The sequence below is a fragment of the Buceros rhinoceros genome, unplaced genomic scaffold (assembly GCF_000710305.1).
Source record: "Buceros rhinoceros silvestris isolate BGI_N320 unplaced genomic scaffold, ASM71030v1 scaffold7476, whole genome shotgun sequence".
Lineage (NCBI taxonomy): Eukaryota > Metazoa > Chordata > Aves > Bucerotiformes > Bucerotidae > Buceros > Buceros rhinoceros.
Genome location: NW_010415767.1, coordinates 4557 through 25315, shown reverse-complemented (window position 1 = coordinate 25315; position 20759 = coordinate 4557). Strand labels below are relative to the sequence as shown.

The window sequence follows — 20759 nt, the reverse complement described above, 5'->3', positions numbered from 1 at the left end:
GTCACCAGAGCGGGTGCCCAGGGTGGCGTCCAGGCGGGTTTGGGATCTCTCCAGAGCAGGAGACTCCCCCACCTCTCTGGGCAGCCGGGGCCAGGGCTCTGCCACCCGCACAGCAAAGAAGTGTCTCCTCATGGTCAGATGGAACTTCCCGTGTTCCAGTTTGTGCCCGCTGCCCCTTGTCCTGTCGCTGGGCACCACTGGGCAGAGTCTGGCCCCTCCTCCTGACCCCCCTTTAGCTCTTGATCCCATGGAGGAGGTCCCCTCTCAGGCTGCTCTTCTCCAGCTGAACAGCCCCAGGGCTCTCAGCCGTTCCTCGGCACAGAGATGCTCCAGCCCCATCAGCATCCTCGCAACCTCTGCTGGACCCTCCCCAGCAGTTCCTTGTCTCTCCTGAACTGGGGAGCCCAGCACTGGACCCAGGACTTCAGATGTGGCCTCACTGGGGCAGAGCAGAAGGAGAGGAGAACCTCCCTCGACCTTCTGGCCACACTCTTCTTCATATACCCCAGGAGACTATGGACCTTCTTGACCACAAGAGCCCATTGCTGGGTGCTGGGGAGCTTTTTCCTCAGCACTCCCAGGTCCTTCTCTGTGGAACTTTGCTGCTCCCCAGTGTCTCCTCTCATTGCCGTGAATGAACCGCCCGCTTTTCCCCCCAGCAGGCGGACGCTTAGCGCTCACGTGATGCCAGTGCCGGTGCGATCTCTGCTGCTGATGGAGAAGGCAAATACCCTCATTTGGTTTGATGCCAAAATCGGGACTAGATCACCAATCTTCTTACTGGGATTTAGCAGTCCCAGGTTTTTTTTAGATTAGTGCTAGCTTTTTAGGATTGCAGGCTCAAAGGGCATTAAGGAAGGTTAAGGACCCTGATCAAAACTGTGTCGTGTTATACAACGTCACTGACGCTGGCCGCAGGTACAGAACTGCAGCACCGGCGGCATCAGGTCTGAATGATCAGATTGAACACTCAGGAGATAGGTGTCAGAACAGGTTATTTTCAGGAATGGTAATACATTTCCATGGGCAGGTTTACAATAAATATCAATAAAATGGTGAATTATAGTACTACCACGATGGCAGGAAGAAGAAAACAACCAGTTGTCACCATACGTCAAGTCTGCTGTAGGTTTTCTTCTGGGGCGTTCATGTATACATGCAGAGCGGAGCGGTGTAGAGTTCTAAATTAAAAGGCAGACACGGGCAAAATACGATTGCAGTTTTTATTTCAAACCATTAGAATGTATTAGTCACCTGCTGGGCTGCAGATGCAGCTTCACTCATAAAAAAGTTCATCAAGAAGTAGCACGTTTGGAGAGCTTGTGTGGGCAGGCGGCTTCCAGGAGCAGCCTTTCCTTGGGCGAAATAGATTGAAATAATAATAATAATAATAATTTTTTAAGAAGTCTTTTTAACACAGCTTTTATTCAGCTGGTTCCCAGTTCTCCCTGCAGTTGGCGAAATTGTTTATTCAGTAGGTTGTGTTTGGAATTGTGGAACTATGGAACAGATGAACCGGCGCGTCCTTCTGGAAACCAAAACAATGAACGTGTTTGGCTTTGCGCCTTTGCTCTTCATCACCCCTATGGTTTCTGGCCACCTGAAGGGCTGGCAGAAAGGTCTTCTTCTGTATTTCCTGCGCATGCTGGTGAAGATGAGAGTGTTCAGCCCTTCCAGGACATGTGTCCTCAGAAATGTTCATTTATAATGCTCTGCATATGCCAAATCCAAGATTTTCCCCTAAAAACCATAAGATAGTTGAAGTAAAAAGACCAGCCAACTCATTTTTTTTCACCCTTGAACTCTCCTCTGGTGGTGGGGTGGGAGAGGGCAGTAGGGGGTTTCTTGTTTGCTTTGTCGCTCTCTGTCTTTGCTGGACCAGTAACTTCAGCAGCATTTTTGTCCCATAGCCGAAGTGACTTTCTTGGGAAGGTTTTGTGTGATGCCCAGAACATCGCTGTCAACACACCGGGCATTCAGGCGAACCGACTGTTGATGTTCCTGGGGCTGCCAGGGCCATTTTCAGCAAGGGGTCTGATTTCCAGTGGTCAACTCACGTTACCGCTTTTCAGAGCTCTCCTCCTGCAGGTTACTGACGTCATCTGTAAGATGTGCTCCAGTAAACCAGAGGAAAAGGTGCCGGTTTTCTGCCAATTGACACTGCAGGAAAGATTCTCCACCCCGTTCTTCTTCCTGGATGCTCTCTGCTCGGCTTACTTGCTGGGGACTTCAGCGGGGAAACGATAGACTTCAGAAGAAACTCAGGGTTTCTTTCCTCTGCTGCCGCCTTTCTCCTTCCATTTTCTTCTGCCCGTGGAGGGAAGCTGTGGAGAGGGGTGAACAGCACAAGAGCAGATCCTTTGAAAATGCCAGTTACAAGTGAAATGGAGTTAAACTTCTTGGGAACGACTTACTCTGTTTAACTTCCCCGGGAAAAATAAACCACCTGCCCTTTTTTTCTTTAGTCTTCTAATGAAGATTTGTTCAAAAATCACGTTCGCCATATTTGGAATTTTTTGACCTGAAGCACAAGGGTTAGCTTCTAGAATTCCTCAGTTCAGCTCTTTGTGTTTTGACCAGCTCAGACTCTTTCAGAAAACACACGGGAAATGCCACAGTGTGTTGGGTTTTATTTTACCCAGAGCCAAAAACGTGCTCCTTACCAGCATGGCTGTCTGACTTGAGGACCTCCAGTGGACTCTCCATAGCTGGAGCAGTGCTGCCATGCGGTCACAGCTCCTCTGCATTTGAAACCGCAGTGAACGTTCACTGATAATTTTTTTTATTATTAATTTTTTATGTTTTGGGTTGGAAAAGTCCTTCCAAGCTCACCCAGTCCAACCCCTGCAGGGAGCAGGGACATCTGCACCCAGAGCAGGGGGCTCAGAGCCCCAAGGGCCAACCTGACCTGCCATGGGGCCAGCCATGGGGCTGCTCCCACCTCTCGGGGCAGCCTGCGCCAGGCTCTCCCCACACAGGTATGTGCATTAAATTACACATATATTTGCCTGTGCATATAAAACTGTGACATAGATGTGACGTTCAGATCCCCCCCAGAGAGAGGATTGTCAATACAAAAGTGATCTCGGAAGCTTCCATATGCTTGACGACTTCAGCTTGCAAGTAGTGACTGTTGGCGCCAATAATGTTGGTTTTGTTCTGGGACTGGCCATATTTTTGTGTGAGTTGGGTAATTCATGAGGAAAGAATGAGGAAGCGTGTTGTCAGGAGGCTGGAATTCAGCGACTGGGATGCTCAGCTGGGGGAATTTGTGGGAAGACAGTGCTTGGAGTGGCGAGTACAAAGTATTCCTGACAGCCAGTTAATCATTTACACTCATTTGTGTGGCAGGAATAATTGCAGAAGCTGCCATGTGGGGAGGGAGAAATTTCCCCCGATCTTTGTCCTTCCTCCAGTGATCAGGCCCAGCTGGAGTCGGTACAGTGCTGGTACCAAGTGTGATGCTGGGCTGGTGCTGGTGTGGCTCGCTGGCAGCATGATGGCTTTGCCAAGAGAAGCAGCGATGTTGTGTTTGAATAGAAAGTGTCGTGAGAACGCTTTCCATTTCAAATCCGTGTCCACAGCTGTGATGCTGGTTTGTCTTGTTGTGCTCCTTGACTGAGCAGAAGGGTAGGGGAAGGACCTGGGGGTGTTGGTCGCCAGCAGCTGAAGAGGAGCCAGCAGTGTGCCCAGGTGGCCAAGAAGGCCAACAGCATCCTGGCTTGTCCCAGCACTGGTGTGGCCAGCAGGAGCAGGGCAGGGATTGTCCCCCTGGACTGGGTGGACTGGGAGTCCCCCTTGGACTGGTGAGGCCACACCTCGGACCCCGGGTTCAGTTTTGGTCCCTCACTCCCGGAAGGACATTGAGGGGCTGGGGCCTGTCCAGAGAAGGGCAGCAGAGCTGGAGCAGGGTCTGGAGCACAAGTGCCCTGAGGAGCAGCTGAGGGACGTGGGGGGGTTGAGCCTGGAGCAAAGGACGCTCCGGGGAGACCTTCTGGCTCTGACAACTCCCTGACAGGAGGGTGCAGTGAGGTGGGGGTCGGTCTCTTTTCCCCAGGAACAAGATGAGAGGAAACGGTCTCCAACCAGGGGAGGTTGAGGTTGTCGCTGAGGAACAATTTCTGCCCCATTGGGGTTGTGCAGGCGTGTCCCAGGCTGCCCAGGGCAGTGGTGGAGTCCCCATCCCTGGAGGGGTTTCCCAGCCCTTGTGTCGAGGTGGTGCTGAGGGACAGGGGGCAGTGGGGACCTGGCAGTGCTGGGGGAACAGTTGGACTCTGTGATCTTAAAGGTCTCTTCCAACCCAAACCGTTCTGTGATTCTGGGATTGCACGGTCAGGTCGCGGGGCTGTCCTGCCCTTGCAGTGACAGTGCGGTGAGATGATGGTTGTAACAAATCCCCTCTTGGCCATTTGGTTGCAGGACTCTTTGTCCCTTTGGGTTTTCCCTTGCCTGCGAAATTCGGTTTCAATGTGACCTCTGGCAGTGGCTGTGGGGCGGGGGGGCCGTACCTGCCTGCTGCAGACAGCCCTGGCTCAGCGTTTCGCATCCACATGAGACTGCAGCATCGGATGCAAAAATAGAAGCGCTCCGAGATGCGGCACTTGGAGGCTGCGAGAGCTCCCGGTTCTGGGGAGCTGAGAGGGCTGTTCTGGGCACTTCAGCTCCTCATCCCAGGTCCTTATCAGCGAGAGGAAGGTAATCTGCTCGTGAGTAAAAATAAGAGTGTGGGAGCAGACTGACGCGCTACGCTTCAGTCAGGTACACAGCGAGTAACCCCTTAGAGCCTGCAGAGGTGCACAGGGAGCCCAGTATTACAGTGGTGCTACTTGGAAGGGACTGGGGAGGCCCCTGGTTTGAGCAGGGTGATGGCTGGGCAAAGCCGTGATATTGCCTGGCCAGTGCCTGGAAACCCTCTGAGAAGAGAGGCTCCCCAGCCCTGCTGAGATACCGCTCCCAGCATGTCCATTGTCCATCCAGGGAGAAATCTGTCAGCCAGAGCGTTGGATTTGGTCCGGAAGAATCACAGACTCACACAGAATCCCAGACTGGTGGGGATGAAAGGGATCTCTGGGGATCATCCAGTCCAACCCCTCTGCTAGAGCAGAGTCACCCAGAGCAGGGTGCCCAGGGTGCTGTCCAGACATTGTACCCACATGTTCACCAGGGGGAATAATTGACTTTATAATAACCCGTTGTGCAGGTGGAGCTAAGATGGAAGTGCTTCACTTTTGAGCTCCTCATGGTCAGTGATGTTCAATGTGTCCTCTTGGTCTGGTGCTCTCACGAGGGGACGAGGGGGTGATTCAGGGCTACGGGCTGAAGGAGCTGACGTGGAAAGCGTTGAGTGTGGACTGTTTCTGGAGAAGCTGGTTAGGGCCCAGGGGGAGCCTTTTGTGGCCTTCAGCCTCCTGAGTAGGGAGAAGCTCAGCTCCAAAACAGGGGAGAAGCCAGCGAGGCCACTTCTCTCCCCTGCGTGTGGGAATTGCCGGAGGGCCCCGGCTTGCCAAGTCCACTGCCGCTGGCTCCTTTCACTGGCAGCATGACCAGGAGGCTGTTTGTTCCCATTCCAGCTTCCAGCCCGGGCTTCAGAGCGCTGCGGGGAGGAGGCTGTGAAAAGCGTAAAGTTTTTGCTCCCGGACTTTGGTACTTACTCATTTATACCATTCCATCTGGTTTGCATTCTTACTGTTTTCTCGAATTCCCAAAGCTTCAGCTCAGTGTCTCTTTCTCCATATCTGCACATCTCGTTTCAGCCCATTCACGCCTGAAAAATAGCTCAGAGTATTTCTGGAGGAGGCTTTTGCTTTACTCACCTTTCAGAAAACCTCGTCATTTACAGAGCCAGTATTTTCTAGCGTGAAGTCGGATACGTTAGTTTTTTATCCACCCTTTTTGGACTGCAGAGGATGGGTTCAGATGTGGGCATCAACTTGTGATCCGCAGTACCCAGCAGACTGCCAGTCTTTCATCGCCTCACTTGTCACCCCGGAACGGTGGAAAGCAGAGGTTTAGGGTGGGCTGAGCAGCTGTATGAATTTGTAACTTGACTTTTCTCTCCTCCCCCTCCCATCCCCTCCCTGCCGAAGCCATGAGACCTTTCCATGCCTTTTTGGACACGGAGTAATATAAGAGCAACTAAGAAGAGCACGGGAGCTCCGTTCAGTTGCTTTAATTACAGGTTCCTAACTAAACTGCTGAATTTCCCCTGAATTTATAAAACATAACCCAGCGCCTGGGTTGGCCTTGTGAGACTCCTAAAATGAAGAGGACGTCAAAGCGTCACCATGCAAATGTGTGTAGATGGTGTGGCGGTGCAGACACCGTGTTCCTCAAGGCCAGGAGCCCTGTAGCTGCTTATTTCTCGCCGTTCGCTGTGACTGGTTGCTTGGGAATCGAGTGGAAAAGCAAGAAACGTGGCCGAAGGTGGCGTTGTGTGTGTATAGCAGACCTGTGGCTGGTTTGGCTTGCCGGCTCTGAGCTGGTTCCTCCCTGAGCACCACTAGCCACGTGGTTTTTATCTACCTGTTCCTCTCTGTGGAGCATCACCTGTAAAACCACCAACCTCCTATTATCTGCTTCGGAGTTTGGGGCATGGAGAATTACCTAAGCATTCGTTTGACGTTGTAGAGGAGCTGGGGTATATTTGCGCTTCCGGCCGCAGGGAGGGAAGCGGGCGACAAGCAGAGCAAGGCCTGGGAGCTGTTGGCTGGGATGATGCTGGAAGACACGGTAAATGGAGTTACAGCAATACGCTTGCGCTGCGCTTCTGCGCCTGGTGTTTCTCAGTTTCCCCAGTGGTAAAAACAGGGGGGATATTCCCCTGCTCCCTTTCCCAGGAGTCTGGAGTTCTTTGTCATGGTTAATGCATGTCAGAGTTGGCAGGTGCAGCTTTTAAAGAGGATGTTTCGGTCTCCATTTGGTTTTTTAGGAGATTTTTCTGAATGTCACATATAACACAGAAAACTTGGATGACCTCAATTTTTACCATCCAGCACAAGCGATAGGATGGGGCTTCTGCTGAGGGCTCTGGCTGCTGACAGTGAGAGATCTCATCTAACGGGTTAGCAGTAAAGAAGGTTAGTGGGACACTGGGAAGCTGCTTTCTTACCCAGCTGCGTTCCCGGTGAGGCCCTTTCAGTGACTTCAGAGGATGGTGTTAGCGCTTCTTCCCATGTGTTATTAGACTAAACAGAGTCCTGGAGTCTGTCCCCATTGACACTGAAGCGAGGAAGGTCTCCACGCTGGGGTCTTCCTCCAGTGATCAACCCCAGTCACAGCTCTGATAGTCCGTGACCAGGAATATTTGCTACCGTTGCTTGTTGTTGCTCTTGCACCCAAAGAACTCTCCACTTTGCTGAGGCACCACCTCGACACGCATTTGCAGTTGTGGTTCGTGAAGGACAGCAGAGACCTATTTGTGGTGTGTGTTGGCTGACTTTTGACTCCACAAGAGGACCTGAACTCTTATGAAAAGCAGATTTTCCCCACTCAGCAGGTTCTGTGAAGCTCCACGTCAACAGGTTTGAAAGGAGGAGTTGCATTAAATCACTTCTGGGGTTATCGATTTCAGGATGAAACAGAAGAAGGTGTTATTTTGATGCTTATGTTAGTTTATTTTGCAAATGTGATTTTTTTTTCCCCCGTGTTCATTTCCCACAGAAACGTTCCCGAGGTCAAGTGCTCTTCGACAAAGTGTGTGAACACCTGAACCTTCTGGAAAAAGACTACTTTGGACTCACCTACAGAGACACAGAAAACCAAAAGGTAACTCACAAAACCATTGGCCGCCCTTTGGCACGTGGACGCCAGCGCTCCCCGGGCAGTCAGACAGCCCAGGAGCTGTCTCATCTTCCTCACCAAGTTCTGTAGGCACGGCTTGAGCTGTGTAGGGGTTTTGTGGCTCTGCTCTGGAGGGCATCCCCGGAGCTGCCCTCTGCGCTGGCTCTTTCCACCATGGCAGAAGTTAGTCACGCAGCTGGTTCTCTTCCCTGTGTGATGTATTTCATGACGGCCACAGCAAAAAGCCAGGTTTATGTTCATCGACGTGCTACCAAACGGCTGGTACTCAAAGATGGCTCAGTAACGCTGTGGCTGGGATACAGGCGGGCAGGGGGTGATGGACCACTCTGGCTAACTGCTAAGATAAGGCTGCAAGTCTTGACTTCCAGCATTGTTGGTCTGGCCAAAGGCGTTGGTCTTCAGAAGCAGTTGGTAGCAATAGGGAACCGCTTTCTGCCAGTCCACACCTCAGCTTCGGTGTGGAATAAGTGGGGTATTAGCAGCATCCAAGGGGGTCCGGAGTGCCAGCGGGAGACTTACATACACACATATTTTGGACACGTTACAACGGAAGAGAGAGTGTACAAAGGGTGATTTAAAATAAACTCTGTGATTTTGGCAATTTGCAGTAAACATTGTGAAAGAAACCAGTGTCAGAACTGAGCAGGATGAGCAGAGCTCACCCGGTGAAGGTGTTCTGTGCTTTGCATGGCCTGGAAGGTCTTTCTGGGTGGAGCTGGAGCTATTGCTGCTTCTTCAGCTGTTTATATTTTGTGAGAACAGCAGTGGTGGTTCCTGCTGCACCGTCCCCTTGTTTCAGTTACAGGCGATGCAGAAGAAATCGGTCGTCTTGTCTCTCTTTTCCCCTTCCAGTCTTCTAACGATGAGGATTTTGTTTCTGATTCAGAAAGTCGCTTAAGCAGGGGCTTGGGCAGGATAACACTTCAGCATGTGCTGTGGTAAAACTGAAGCACATGTTTAAGTGCATTTCGAGATGCTTTCCCATGCTGGAAAGAATTTATGCATTTCTAACAGGTTTAGAAGCACTAAACATTTCTAGATCCACCCCCCCCTACTTTACAGAGCTGAACAGCTCTAAGAGTAACTACCTGCCACCTTCACTGAGCAGTAACGTGCGCGTTTAAAGTCAGAGGGACGTGTCCTCTGCCACAGAACGTCCAGCCAGACAGTCTCTGTGCCCACATCACAGGCTGTCCTGGGAAACAGAACTGCCAGGGCAGCTCCGATTCCTCGGGGCAGCTCTAATTCCTCGGGGCATCGTGACCCTTCGTGCCGAGCAGTAGCTGGAGCTCTTCAGGCTTGTGTTCTGCACCACAGACCGGGTTTAGACAGCTGCAGACGGGTTGTTTTGGTTGGGAGGGGTGTTGTGTTCTGCTTGTTTGATATTTCTCTAGTATGTTTTCTTTCCCCTGATACGTTTGTTTGTCTTTCTTTGGAGAAAGTGGAACTTTCCTGGGGAAGCGAACTTTGTGTTCTGGGCAGCGTGACGCATTTTAACTATCAGTTTGGTTCTGTTGGAGGACAAGGCAGCGGCGGCACTGAGAGACCCCTCGCTGCTTGCACGCCTCCTCCAGAGGAGTTCCACCCGCTCCTTGGCATCATGCAGCAGGAACACGTCTCCGTGGTGATTCCCAAGGAGGCAGGAGTTTTGTCCTGCAGAGTCACCGGGCTCGGTGCAGCGTGGGCGGAGCAGCTCCAGTGCTGTGGTTCTGCCTCTGCTTTCCCCCAGCAAACCCCTCTTGCCCACGCCACAAGATTTCTGTGGATTTATTTTACCCATTCTGCACCCACCCCCCCATTCCCTTCATTATCTGGGGAAGTTAATAAAAATCCTGCTTCTACCCAGGGCCACACCTTGAAAGTCAGTGTTGTCCCTACCTGCTGCTCCTAGGAGAAGGGGCTGGCACCCCCCTGCTTTGACTCCTAGCACTGTTCTAAAAATAACGTTTATTGTGTTTTGTAATTCCAGTTGAAAAAATGACCCAATTTTCTTTGCAGAATTGGTTGGACCCTGCCAAGGAAATCAAGAAGCAGATCCGAAGTAAGTTTGTTATTGTTCTTGTGTTTATTTCTGGGGGTCTGGAAAACTTTGATTGGGGTGTTCCCAGACCCAAAAATCTGCACAGAAAAGTCTCTTCCCCATCAGTGCTGGTGACAGCGTCAGAGCCCCGCGGTACCGGGCAGCTCTGAGGTCTTTTACCCCACAACGAGCGCAGGCGGCACGTAAACTTGTCTTGCTGAAAACATCTTGACATTTGCAAGAGATGCAAACCCCCAAAGTTTGACATTAAGCAACATAACCGCGGGGACTGGGCCACGGGTATAAATTATTTCTTTGCGTTACATGATATTTGAATCATGTCCAGGACCGCTGCTCTGTATAAAGCATCTTCCCTTCCTGTGTTTCAGAGGCTGGGACTTTGCTCCTAAAATGACCGTTCGGTTCGCAGAGAACCAGTCGATTTTCTGCTTCACATGAATATTTTAAAGGGCTCCGTTGTTAAATTTAGCCGTCTGAAATTTAGCTACATTAGAAATTCAGAAAGCTCTCGAAGGAAGACCTTGTCAAGACTGTCAGGCTCAGAATTTCACCTGCCTTGTTCCTGCCCACACCACTTTCTAAAGTGGAAGAAATGTTTGTGTGTGTGACTTCTTCGGGCAGGGGACCCTCAGCAGTGTTTTTTCTTTGCACGTTTCCTTTGTAAAGGGTCTCTTCTCAGTCCTTTTCACAAGCAAATACATCAGGTAGTTCACACCCATGGGTCGGGCCCAGCGAAAGGGTCGCTTCCTTCTCCAGGACTGAAAGGGTTAATTAATACACTGGCTGGAAACTGCCCGCCCCGCTTGCTGTGAGCAACCACAGCCTTTCCAGCAGTGTTCTTTCCATTAAAAGCGAGTGATCTGCAGTAAAAAGGAGAGAAAACCCGCCTTGAGAGGGTGGCTCTGGAGAGGACGGTGCTGTAGACGCGGTGAGTCGGGTCATGCTGGTGGTCAGCGCAAGCCGAGCAGCTCCGCTCCACACCGCTGATCTGACACGCACTCGGTACCTACCGGAGCCGAGAGGTAGACGATGACAAATTGTGACAGCGAGAGATTAACCAGGGCAGGAGAGGCTCGTCCTGGAGCTGTTGCAGGGGACAGTTGTGTTGGCAGAAGGTGACAGCGATAACTTGCTGCCTGTGCAGCGCACCCAGGAGTTCGGAACAGTCACCCGTGACACTTGCCGAAACACCAGTATGGGTCTGACCCTGCCGAGTGCCGGCTGGGTTGTGCCGCACTGAGATAGCCGTGATTCCACGGCAGACCGCAGGGATTTCACCCCAGGGGCTGAGGAGAGGGGCGGTTGCCGTGTGTGCAGCCCCTGCGTCACACCCCGCGGGGTTTTATTTAAACCCCTGTAAGTGAGGGGTGAAGGCCTCCCACTCTGGCTCTTCACCGTCCACGCTCCGTGTAGGCTACGTCATAGGTCTGACTTATCCTCTGTGTGCCAGAGGAATAGACTTTGGGGCCGTGGCCCCTTCCCTCTGCTGTGGGGCCATCCAGAGGCTCTGTTCCCACCTCAGGGCCAGTCCACTCCCCCGTGGGACCGTGCTCCATCCTCACCGCTGGCCAAATCTTCCTTCCACCAGCTTTTGTGGCCCAAGAGAGGGGAAAAGTTCCTAAAATCAAGGCGTGCAGCCTCACCAAGAGCCAAAGTCCTGGTGGTAAATGTCAAACGTTGTCTCGCACATGGAGCCCATCCGGGCGTGTGGATGACCAGAGTGGAAGGGGCTTTGCGCAGGGTGACATGTCCCGGTCAACCCCCCTACTCAAACCCCTTTAGTGTCCCACGTCGGTGGACATCTTCGCAGGAGCTGTAAACCCTGATCTGACACTGCGATTGTGAGGGGGGAGGAGGAGTGTCTTCAGAACGGTGGCTGGGAGCAGATACTGAATCCCGTCCCGAGGAGCTGCTTGGCTGGGGGATTTTTCGGTCTGTTGGTAATGGGAGAGCGTGCACGTCCCCGTTTGCGCTGACCGTGTCCTTGCAGTCAACCCCTGTTCTTTTCCAGGTGGAGCTTGGCAGTTTGCATTCAACGTGAAATTCTACCCTCCGGACCCTGCCCAGCTCTCCGAAGACATCACCAGGTGTTTAGAGCATTAAATGTCGTTCCCACAGGGGCTCAGAAGCCGCTCGTAGCAGCGCTCGCTCACACTCTCGTTATCCCAGAAAAGGGATGTTTTGTATTGCCCTTGGCTTCCTTCCCCTGACGAGCGTATGGAAAATCGGCGGCGCTTTGGCAGAAGGCGCTGTGAACAGTGTCTGTCCTCTGAGCTGAGGAGACTTTTGTGTAATTTAACCCTCAAGCCCAGCTTTTCCCGTACATTCCCTGCGCTGCAGAGTAACGTTGTGCAGCCTGTGGGTGTTTTTCACCTCCGCTGCTCGGTGGACTCCCTGGTGCTTTTAAGGTAGGGTGAAGCTCTTGGTGTGGACCAGCAGTGCCCTGCCCGTGCCGGGAGGTCCCACTTCAACAGAGCTTCTAAAGGAAACGATTGCTCTGTTCTTCCTGTCGCCCTCAAGACTCCCCTGGGAGCTCGGTGCCTTCACCACCGAGCCAGCGTTCTTGGCTTTTTTCTGGGATTTTCTGTCTGTTGGTCCCTTGCACTGCTCATTGCTGCGTTTTTAACAGCGTTTACTGTTCAAATGCCTTTTTGAGATAGCTCAACAGTTGGCTGAAGAGACCACATATGTTTTCTGAACAGCTTGGAGTTCAGCGACCCTTCAGTGAACAGTATGTGGGGATTTTAATTATTTTTTCTCCTCAAAGGAAAGAATTACCGGGTAGCTGTGTATGTTCTTGATTCGTCATGGAAGCCTGGGATGTTTACTGGGTAATCCTCCATCTAGGTCACTAAAACAAAGTCGTAACCTCTTTTATTAAGAGATCTCCATGCTGCTTTTTAAAGGTACATTAGGAGTTGCTACCTGTGAGTTAGTCAAGGTTGTTGGGTTTGGTGTTTTCAAAATTATTATTATCCTGGTTAACACCTGAAAAATGTGGGAGTTGTCTGCGAATGAGTAGAGGAACAGAGGCCTCTCGATGGTGCTTTCTGAGCCACCTTGGTGCTCCGTTGCAGGTACTACCTCTGCTTGCAGCTGAGAGATGACATCGTGTCGGGCCGGCTGCCCTGCTCGTTCGTCACGCTGGCCCTGCTGGGCTCCTACACTGTGCAGTCAGAGCTCGGCGACTACGACCCCGACGAGTACGGCAGCGACTACGTCAGTGAATTCCGCTTTGCGCCAAACCACACCAAGGAGCTGGAGGACAAAGTCACGCTGGCCCTGCTGGGCTCCTACACTGTGCAGTCAGAGCTCGGCGACTACGACCCCGACGAGTACGGCAGCGACTACGTCAGTGAATTCCGCTTTGCGCCCACCCACCCCAAGGAGCTGGAGGGCAAAGTTATCGAGCTGCACAAGAGCCACAGGTAGGCAGAGGGCATCGCTGTGGGCTGCAGCCTGCCTCCAGGTGCTGTCCCGGGGCATCAGGAAACGTTAAAACCTGCTGCAGTCTCCCTAATGAGAGTGTTTTTCAGACAAGATTCCTCTCCATGTCTTTGGTGAGTGAAGAACTTCACAGCATGAAAGATGACAGAACCCCAGACCGGTGGGGCTGGCAGGGAGCTCTGGGGCTCACCCAGCCCAACCCCCTGCCAGAGCAGGGTCACCAGAGCAGGTGCCCAGGGTGGCGTCCAGGCGGGTTTGGGATCTCTCCAGAGCAGGAGACTCCACCACCTCTCTGGGCAGCCGGGGCCGGGGCTCCTCACCCGCACAGCAAAGAAGTGTCTCCTCATGGTCAGGTGGAACTTCCCATGGTCCAGTTTGTGCCTCTTGCCCCTTGTCCTGTCACTGGGCAGAGTCTGGCCCATCCTCCTGACCCCCCTTTAGCTCTTGATCCCATGGAGGAGGTCCCCTCTCGGGCTGCTCTTCTCCAGCTGAACAGCCCCAGGGCTCTCAGCCGTTCCTCGGCACAGAGATGCTCCAGCCCCATCAGCATCCTCGCAGCCTCCCCTGGACTCTCCCCAGTAGTTCCTCATCTCTCCTGAACTGGGGAGCCCAGCACTGGACCCAGTTGTGGCCTCACTGGGGCAGACCCTCAACCTGGTATGACATGGTCTGCACTGAGCTTTGGCTCTGGGTGCTTCCCAGCTGCTGAAGGGGTGCGGCTGTAGTTCTGACAGGCTGAAAACGTTTTCCAGCTGCTGGATTTTATTTCAGATTCTGGATTTTATTTTTAGGTATTTGTTTCCTTAACACTGATGCTAGAATTACTTGCTTGTCCTCAGGGGAATGACACCTGCAGAGGCTGAGATGCATTTCCTGGAGAATGCTAAAAAGCTCTCAATGTATGGAGTTGACCTCCATCACGCCAAGGTACGTACTCCAGCTCTTTCACCAGTCATCTTCCTCCCGTGGGAGTACTTGGGTCTGCATGGACTCCCTGATTTCTTCTTTCCTGTGGTTTTGAGACGGGCGTTTTGTGGGAGAAATCATGTGTCAGCATGAGGAGAGGTGACTCGTGGGATAAGCATAAATAGTGACTGTAACATAACTTAGCCTGTAGATTCAATGATGTTGCACGTCAGCCTTTCATGTTGATTAAACAACCAGATCCTTTGGGAAAATGCTGAAAGGATGGAGTAATGAGGCAGGATATTAGCGGCTGTCCTGAGAGTGATCAATTGTCATTTCATTCAGCTACGTTTCCCAATTTAATAAGGCCAACTCTTAACTAGATAAGCAGATTGTTTCCTGCACTGCAGAGAACTTCCGAGCAGTTATTTCACCGTGCTGGAAACCTAATGAGATGGAAAGCAACGGGGAGGCAGCGGCCGGTCCCTCTCCTGAAGTGTGGGCGTTGCGGCTGACTGCAAGGGCACTAGTTCTGCTGGAAACATTCTCCCATGGTGAAGTAGTTTCTCTAATCAGGTTAAGTTATGAATAAAACATGGTCATTCTTATTGTCGCTTGGGAGAGCCACCCACCAGCCTTGCGCTGCTTGTCTGGGTTTTGGATCTTGACAGCGCCTGCAGCCGCGTCCCCGGGGTGTTCTGTAGGGTCTGTGTGCGTGTGTGTGTGTGTGTGTGTGTGTGTTAGGGAATTCACGGCAATCTTTTGTGTTCTGTTAATTGCTTTCACTGAAAATGCAAAATCCAGTCGAGGCTCGAGGGGCAGCACTGCACTAAGTACTTTCTTCATAATGTTGGCAAAAGGCGGTGAAATTTCAGGTAGGATCTCCAGAGATAACCCTTGGAATTTTCATCCAGAAAACATTAGTCATCAGTTTCATCAGTTTCACTCTGTTGTTTTTCATATGGAAAGTCTCGGTGCAAGAGAAGTTGGTGGACGAGCTGGTCTCTCTCTAAAGTGATGATCTTAATTAAAAAAAGCTGCAGTGGTAACCCTGGCGAACTGGATCTGTCTGTGGGTTGAGAAACCCAGAAGTGATCTTGGAAACTGAGCTGAAGGTGGGAGAAGGAAGCCTGAAGTTGCACCAGGGGAGGTTGAAGTTGGCCCTGAGGAACAATTTCTTCCCCGTTGGGGTTGTCCAGGCATGTCCCAGGCTGCCCAGGGCAGTGGTGGAGTCCCCATCCCTGGAGGGGTTTCCCAGCCCTTGTGTCGAGGTGGTGCTGAGGGACAGGGGTCAGTGGGGACCTGCCAGTGCTGGGGAACGGGGGGACTGGATGATCTTACAGGTCTCTTCCAACCAAAACGATTCTGTGTTTCTAGGGAATATTTAGTTTTAATTAGGTCTGCCAGTGAGGTGTGATGGTATGAGACATGGGGACAAGTATCTCTGTGGGCGCCTTGCTGCAGTCACGCGGTGGCAGATGTCTCTGTGTAAATGCCAAGTCATTCCGGCTGTGCCAGGTACTCCACAGCTGCTGTTAAAACACGTTCTCCAACAGGAGGCTACGGTAAAACATGTGTTCAAGAGACAGATGTGTCCTGCGGGCTGTCACCGCTCGGGTGAAGTTGCTGCAGGGATGTCTCGTGCCTCGGACATCAGAGCAAACAGTTTTCTGTTCCATGCAACCACATCACTCCTGGAAAAAGCCCAATTCTTTCCAGGTTTCATTTCGCACCAGGAATTGCAGTGAAAAGCAGTCTCTGAGTAACAGCCGCCTTGGATGGACTCAGGTGGGGGTGGAGAGGAGGGAGGACGGGATTTCACAACAAGTTTTTGAGCAGGTATACCAGAGGAGGAGCCGTGTGCCGCCTGGGAGCACACGAGAGCTTCGGGCAGGGGCCGGGCGCTGGGACTGCGGGCAGCCAGAGCTTCTGTTCCAGCCCGGTTTCACCGTGCTTAGACGTTGCTTAGGAAGCTGTGAAACGGAAATCTGCTGAGAAAGCCCAGCTTTGCCTCCTCCGTAGTACCTGGCACTGATACCACACAAGAGCTTTATTGAGGTAAAACATCTGCCTGTAAGGGTGACACGGTCACTGTTGGAACGCGCGTCCTCCATTGGTTCCTGCCACTGGAGTGACTTTGTGGACTGAATCTGTCCCGTGATTTTTTTTTTCTTTTTTCTTGTCTCTCAAGCTGTGCCGTAGCCTTTTGATCATGACCGACCGTGTGTGCCTTTGTGATCATCTCACGTGTAATCAGATTTTCCCTGCGTGCCTGTCGGGAAGACCAGGGGAAAGCGATGGATTCATTTGATGATTGTCACAGGGTGATATCTTCATAGAGTCTGATGTCAGGCTCCTGTGACTTCATGTTGGTTTAAAATAATTCCTGAGGAACTCTGGGCTTTAAGGTGGATCCTTCTTTTCTCTGGCAGTGTCAGTACTTAGCTAAGTGAAAAACAAACAGAATTGTGCAGGCTAGTGGCGATACAAACGCTGAAGATTGGAGTTAGACTCTTTGAAGTCTTCTAAAGGAAAGAGAAATGTATAGTTTTGAATTAAAAATATACATATTTATGGTATATAAGATTGTGACCAAGCCTTTTGCAGCACTGTCGTGTCTGAGCTGCAGCTGTCCTGACAAACACCGGCTGTAGGACACACACTTTGGAAGCATCTTTCTGGTCCAGATGCCCAACTTTCTGCCCACTGGTCATCTCGAAGTGAAAACACTGAGCACAAATAAGCCTCGCCCTGCCCAGCCTTACTCTCTCTCTCTCACAAAAGCAGGGAGGGAGCGGGGTGGCTCTCGGGAATCCGGTCACTACGGCTGATGCACTGAGAAGGTGTAGCTCAGCTAGAAGCACGGCGTAGAGGAGCCTGTAGGAGGTAAGGAGAGAATTACTGCACTAAACACATTCCTTGTTTCTTCCAGGACTCGGAGGGAGTGGAAATCATGCTTGGAGTCTGTGCGAGCGGTCTCTTGATATACCGAGACAGGCTCAGAATAAACAGATTTGCCTGGCCAAAGGTGCTGAAAATTTCCTACAAGAGGAACAACTTCTACATCAAAATCCGACCGGGGGAGGTAGGAAAAACCTGACACTCCACAGTGAATGAACCTTTTAAAAAGCCCCGTGTTCTCATTGATCGTCATGTCTTACAAGCCTTTAACATTCCTCTGCATTGATACTTCTTAATTTGCGCTTAGGAAAGATTAGGTAAATGCTTCAAGATACAGGTAGAACCTTCTTTGGTGTTTTTCTGCTCGCATCCATGAACTGACATAAAGAATAAATACAGCCGTTTCCCGCATGGGAAAAGCTCGTCCAAGCTTGTGAAAAGCTTGTGAATACTTTGGGAATTTAAGTAACACATGGTTTATTCACGGCTTGCTCGTCCCCCACGTCATGCTGTGTATTAAATCAGTGTCTATTCATCCTGCCCACTAAGAGGTGCAGACTGGCCGTGCCAGATTTTATCAGACGAGTACATGGGGAGTCGGAGCAGAAATCCAGAGCGCCACAAATCCGGACCGAAGCATCCGTCATTCAGCATTTTTGGTCAGCGCAGGCGCTGCCCTGCCAGGAGGCCTCCAGGAGCTCCAGTGCTGGCTCTGGAGAAGGGGATGTGAAGGCTTGGGCAGGGAGTGCCCTCTCGTGGCTCAGCCACAGGCATAGCAAAGCCCTGCCTCAGGGTTGAGCCTAGCCCAGAAACAAGATGGTAAGTCTTGGGAAAAACCTCGCAGGAGTCTGGCATCGTCCCAGGCAGAGGAGTGTCTCCATTTTAGGTGTGGTACAGTAATGGGTCTGGGATAGATGTCAAACCCATATCCATTTTGGAGGGGGGAGTGCTCAGGCAGGACAGAAATCACCTGGAGGAGGAGTTTCTGATGTTTCACCCATGCAGTGCAGCACTTGGGTCTCCCGAGCCAACGTCCCCACTACTGACTCCATAGGTGACCTGGGCAGCCTGCTGGGATCCCCGCCCCAGCCCAGCGCCTGAGCCTTTGTGGAGTCCTGAAGCAAAATCTACAGCCCCCCACCCCCTGCCTCCTGGGAGACGCAGCTTTAGGAACCAGCTTCCCAGTCTGGAGTTTGATACTAAACCCCCACTCGAATGGCCACGGCTGTTCCAGTGGTTGAACCGCTGGAGCCCTGAGCTCTGCCACTCCGGGTGCGTAGCGTCCTGCGACCAGGCCACGGCTCCTGACACAAAATAATCACTGCAATCTCTGTCCAGGTCACACTTGGTGATAATGGGATTCATCATCTGCCTGTAGCCATCGACCTGTAGTTTCCTCATCCTCCCCAGGAGATAAATTAGCTAAAACCACCGTGATTTACTAACTGTAGTTCTCTCTCTGTAAATCTAAAGCTGGATCAGTCCCTGGGGACTGTTGCTCCCTCCAGGCTATGATCAGGCTTCCCACTGCTGTTCAGACTGGTGGAATTAAAACCACAGGGTGAAAACACATCAAGGATGGTTTTCTCCAAAGGCTCCCCGGTCTCCCCTGATCTCCTTGTTGCCGTAGGGCACAGAGCATCACCGTCACCATCAAAAACCTCTTGCTCATTATCTGGGTTTCCCACCAAATCCAATCCTCACTGATTGGCTCCTTCCCAGACAGTGTATACCTGTATGTATGTGGTCATACACATGAGCTTACATGTCCACTGTTGCAAAGGGATGGTCTACAGCGAGGAAGTGAAGAAGAACTTCTGCACACTGCCTACAAGTAAAAGCACAGCTTCCAATACCTGCTTTTTCTTCTTTCCTACCTAGTTTGAGCAGTTTGAGAGCACGATTGGGTTTAAGCTGCCAAATCACCGTGCTGCAAAGCGCTTGTGGAAAGTGTGTGTGGAGCACCACACGTTTTTCAGGTACGTGAGTCTCTTTTCCAGAAGTGGAAGAAAGCAGCAGAAAAGACCGATTGTATCAGCAGAGACAAACCCCTGCAAATCAGATGGTCTTTTTGATCCCAGGGTATCTCCGAGCAGTTATTGGGGGATGTGGTAAGAGTTTAAAATAGAAAAAAAAAAGAGGTTTTTATTTAATTGCATATGGAAATGTGGGGTTTGGTCACTCAGAATGCCCATCCATAGCTGTAATTCTTGAGGAGTGTCACGGCTGCGTTTTCTGCGGTCTTCTAAGAAGAGCTGAGAAAAGTTTGGGATGGTGGAAGAAATGCTGTAATTAGTTTGGGAGCAGCAAAGAGATCCTTCACAATAGAAACCAGAATGGTGTGAAAGGGCATGCAGCGCTCCAAAACCCCTCTCGAGATGTCTGAGAGGACTGAAAAATTTCTCTCCTTTCTTAAAACCATTGTTTCAGGCTGGCTGACTGTTCAAAAGACCTAAGAAGAAACAAGAGTCTGCATTTTGTGGGTGTTTTCTGATTTTTAATGGACAATCAACATCTGAAGCATAAACTCCATAGCAGGAGAATGGCTTCTTCAGCAGTGGCCAGAATACAGAGGGTGGGGAGGCTCCAACCTGAAAAACATGAGGGAACATTCACTGGGGATCTGTTCCGGCCCTGTCCTCAGCACATACGAGATACATCGGTATTTCAGCCCTGATCAGGGTCCCTGATATGAAGAGCACCTTGGGTTTTAGTTTTGCTGATTAGAAAATCCTAACTCAAGCTGGGAGGGACTGAGTGATTCTTGCCCCTTAGGAAGAATTCAGCATCCTTTGTCTCCCCCTTAGCCACAGACACCGGTAACGCTGGAGGGTGATACCCACCAATCATCTTTTCCTCTGCGGGCTGATTTTTGGAGGAGGGCGAGTGACGGGTGCGCTGCTTGGTGTGTTTTAGGCTCCTGCTGCCAGAAGCACCTCCAAAGAAGTTCCTCACGCTGGGGTCCAAGTTTCGCTACAGCGGCCGGACGCAGGCCCAGACGAGAAGAGCCAGTGCCCTCATAGACCGTCCCGCACCGTACTTCGAGCGGTCTTCCAGTAAACGTTACACTATGTCTCGCAGCTTAGACGGGGGTAAGGTCCTCTCAGTTGACTTGGTCAGCTGTTATCATCATGGTGGTCACTGCTCTAGGTTAGGTCTAACCCCTCTGTCATCTCATCTCCTTGAGCTTCGGCTGAGTGGAGGCTGTGAGTACCTGCACGTTCACTGTAGGGGAAGGGGAGGACGCAGAGGAATACTGGTCCTTACAAAGCGTGTGCCTGGAGAAGGTCTCCTTGTGCTCTTCACGGAGCCTCTCTCCTTGGCCTCATGCCTGCAAAGCACTTCCCAGCTTTGGGGAAGGATGGGGCACCTGGACCTGCCTGCCCGAGCAGGACGGGCCTCAGCGCTTTTTCAGGGTTTGTGGGAGTTGCTGTTTGGGTTTTGGATTAATTTGGGGTTTTTTCCTATTCTTCATTGAAGTGTATGTTACAATTCATTCTTGAGTTATTTCTCTTAACTGAGTAATTAGTAAGGATTGCTTCTGATTACCTCACCTCCTAGATCCAGACTGGGAAACAAATGTTTGATGCTGAGGGTGGGGAGAGCCTGGCGCAGGCTGCCCTGAGAGGTGGGGGCGACCCCATGGCTGGGCCCAACGTAGCGC

General features: G+C 51.5%; 1 protein-coding gene across 1 annotated transcript in view; it reads left to right on the top strand.

Moving 5' to 3' along the window:
• Positions 1–20759, top strand: part of LOC104494666 (band 4.1-like protein 3) — a gene marked incomplete at its 3' end in the record, with an annotated part of 36905 nt that overhangs the window by 13999 nt on the left and 2147 nt on the right. The window contains exons 4-12 of the mRNA XM_010137532.1: positions 7660–7764; positions 9799–9841; positions 11853–11928; positions 12919–13111; positions 13238–13269; positions 14128–14215; positions 17127–17279; positions 18977–19074; positions 20012–20187. Coding sequence (XP_010135834.1) covers positions 7660–7764; positions 9799–9841; positions 11853–11928; positions 12919–13111; positions 13238–13269; positions 14128–14215; positions 17127–17279; positions 18977–19074; positions 20012–20187 — 964 coding nt within the window. The remainder of the gene's footprint in view (positions 1–7659; positions 7765–9798; positions 9842–11852; positions 11929–12918; positions 13112–13237; positions 13270–14127; positions 14216–17126; positions 17280–18976; positions 19075–20011; positions 20188–20759) is intronic.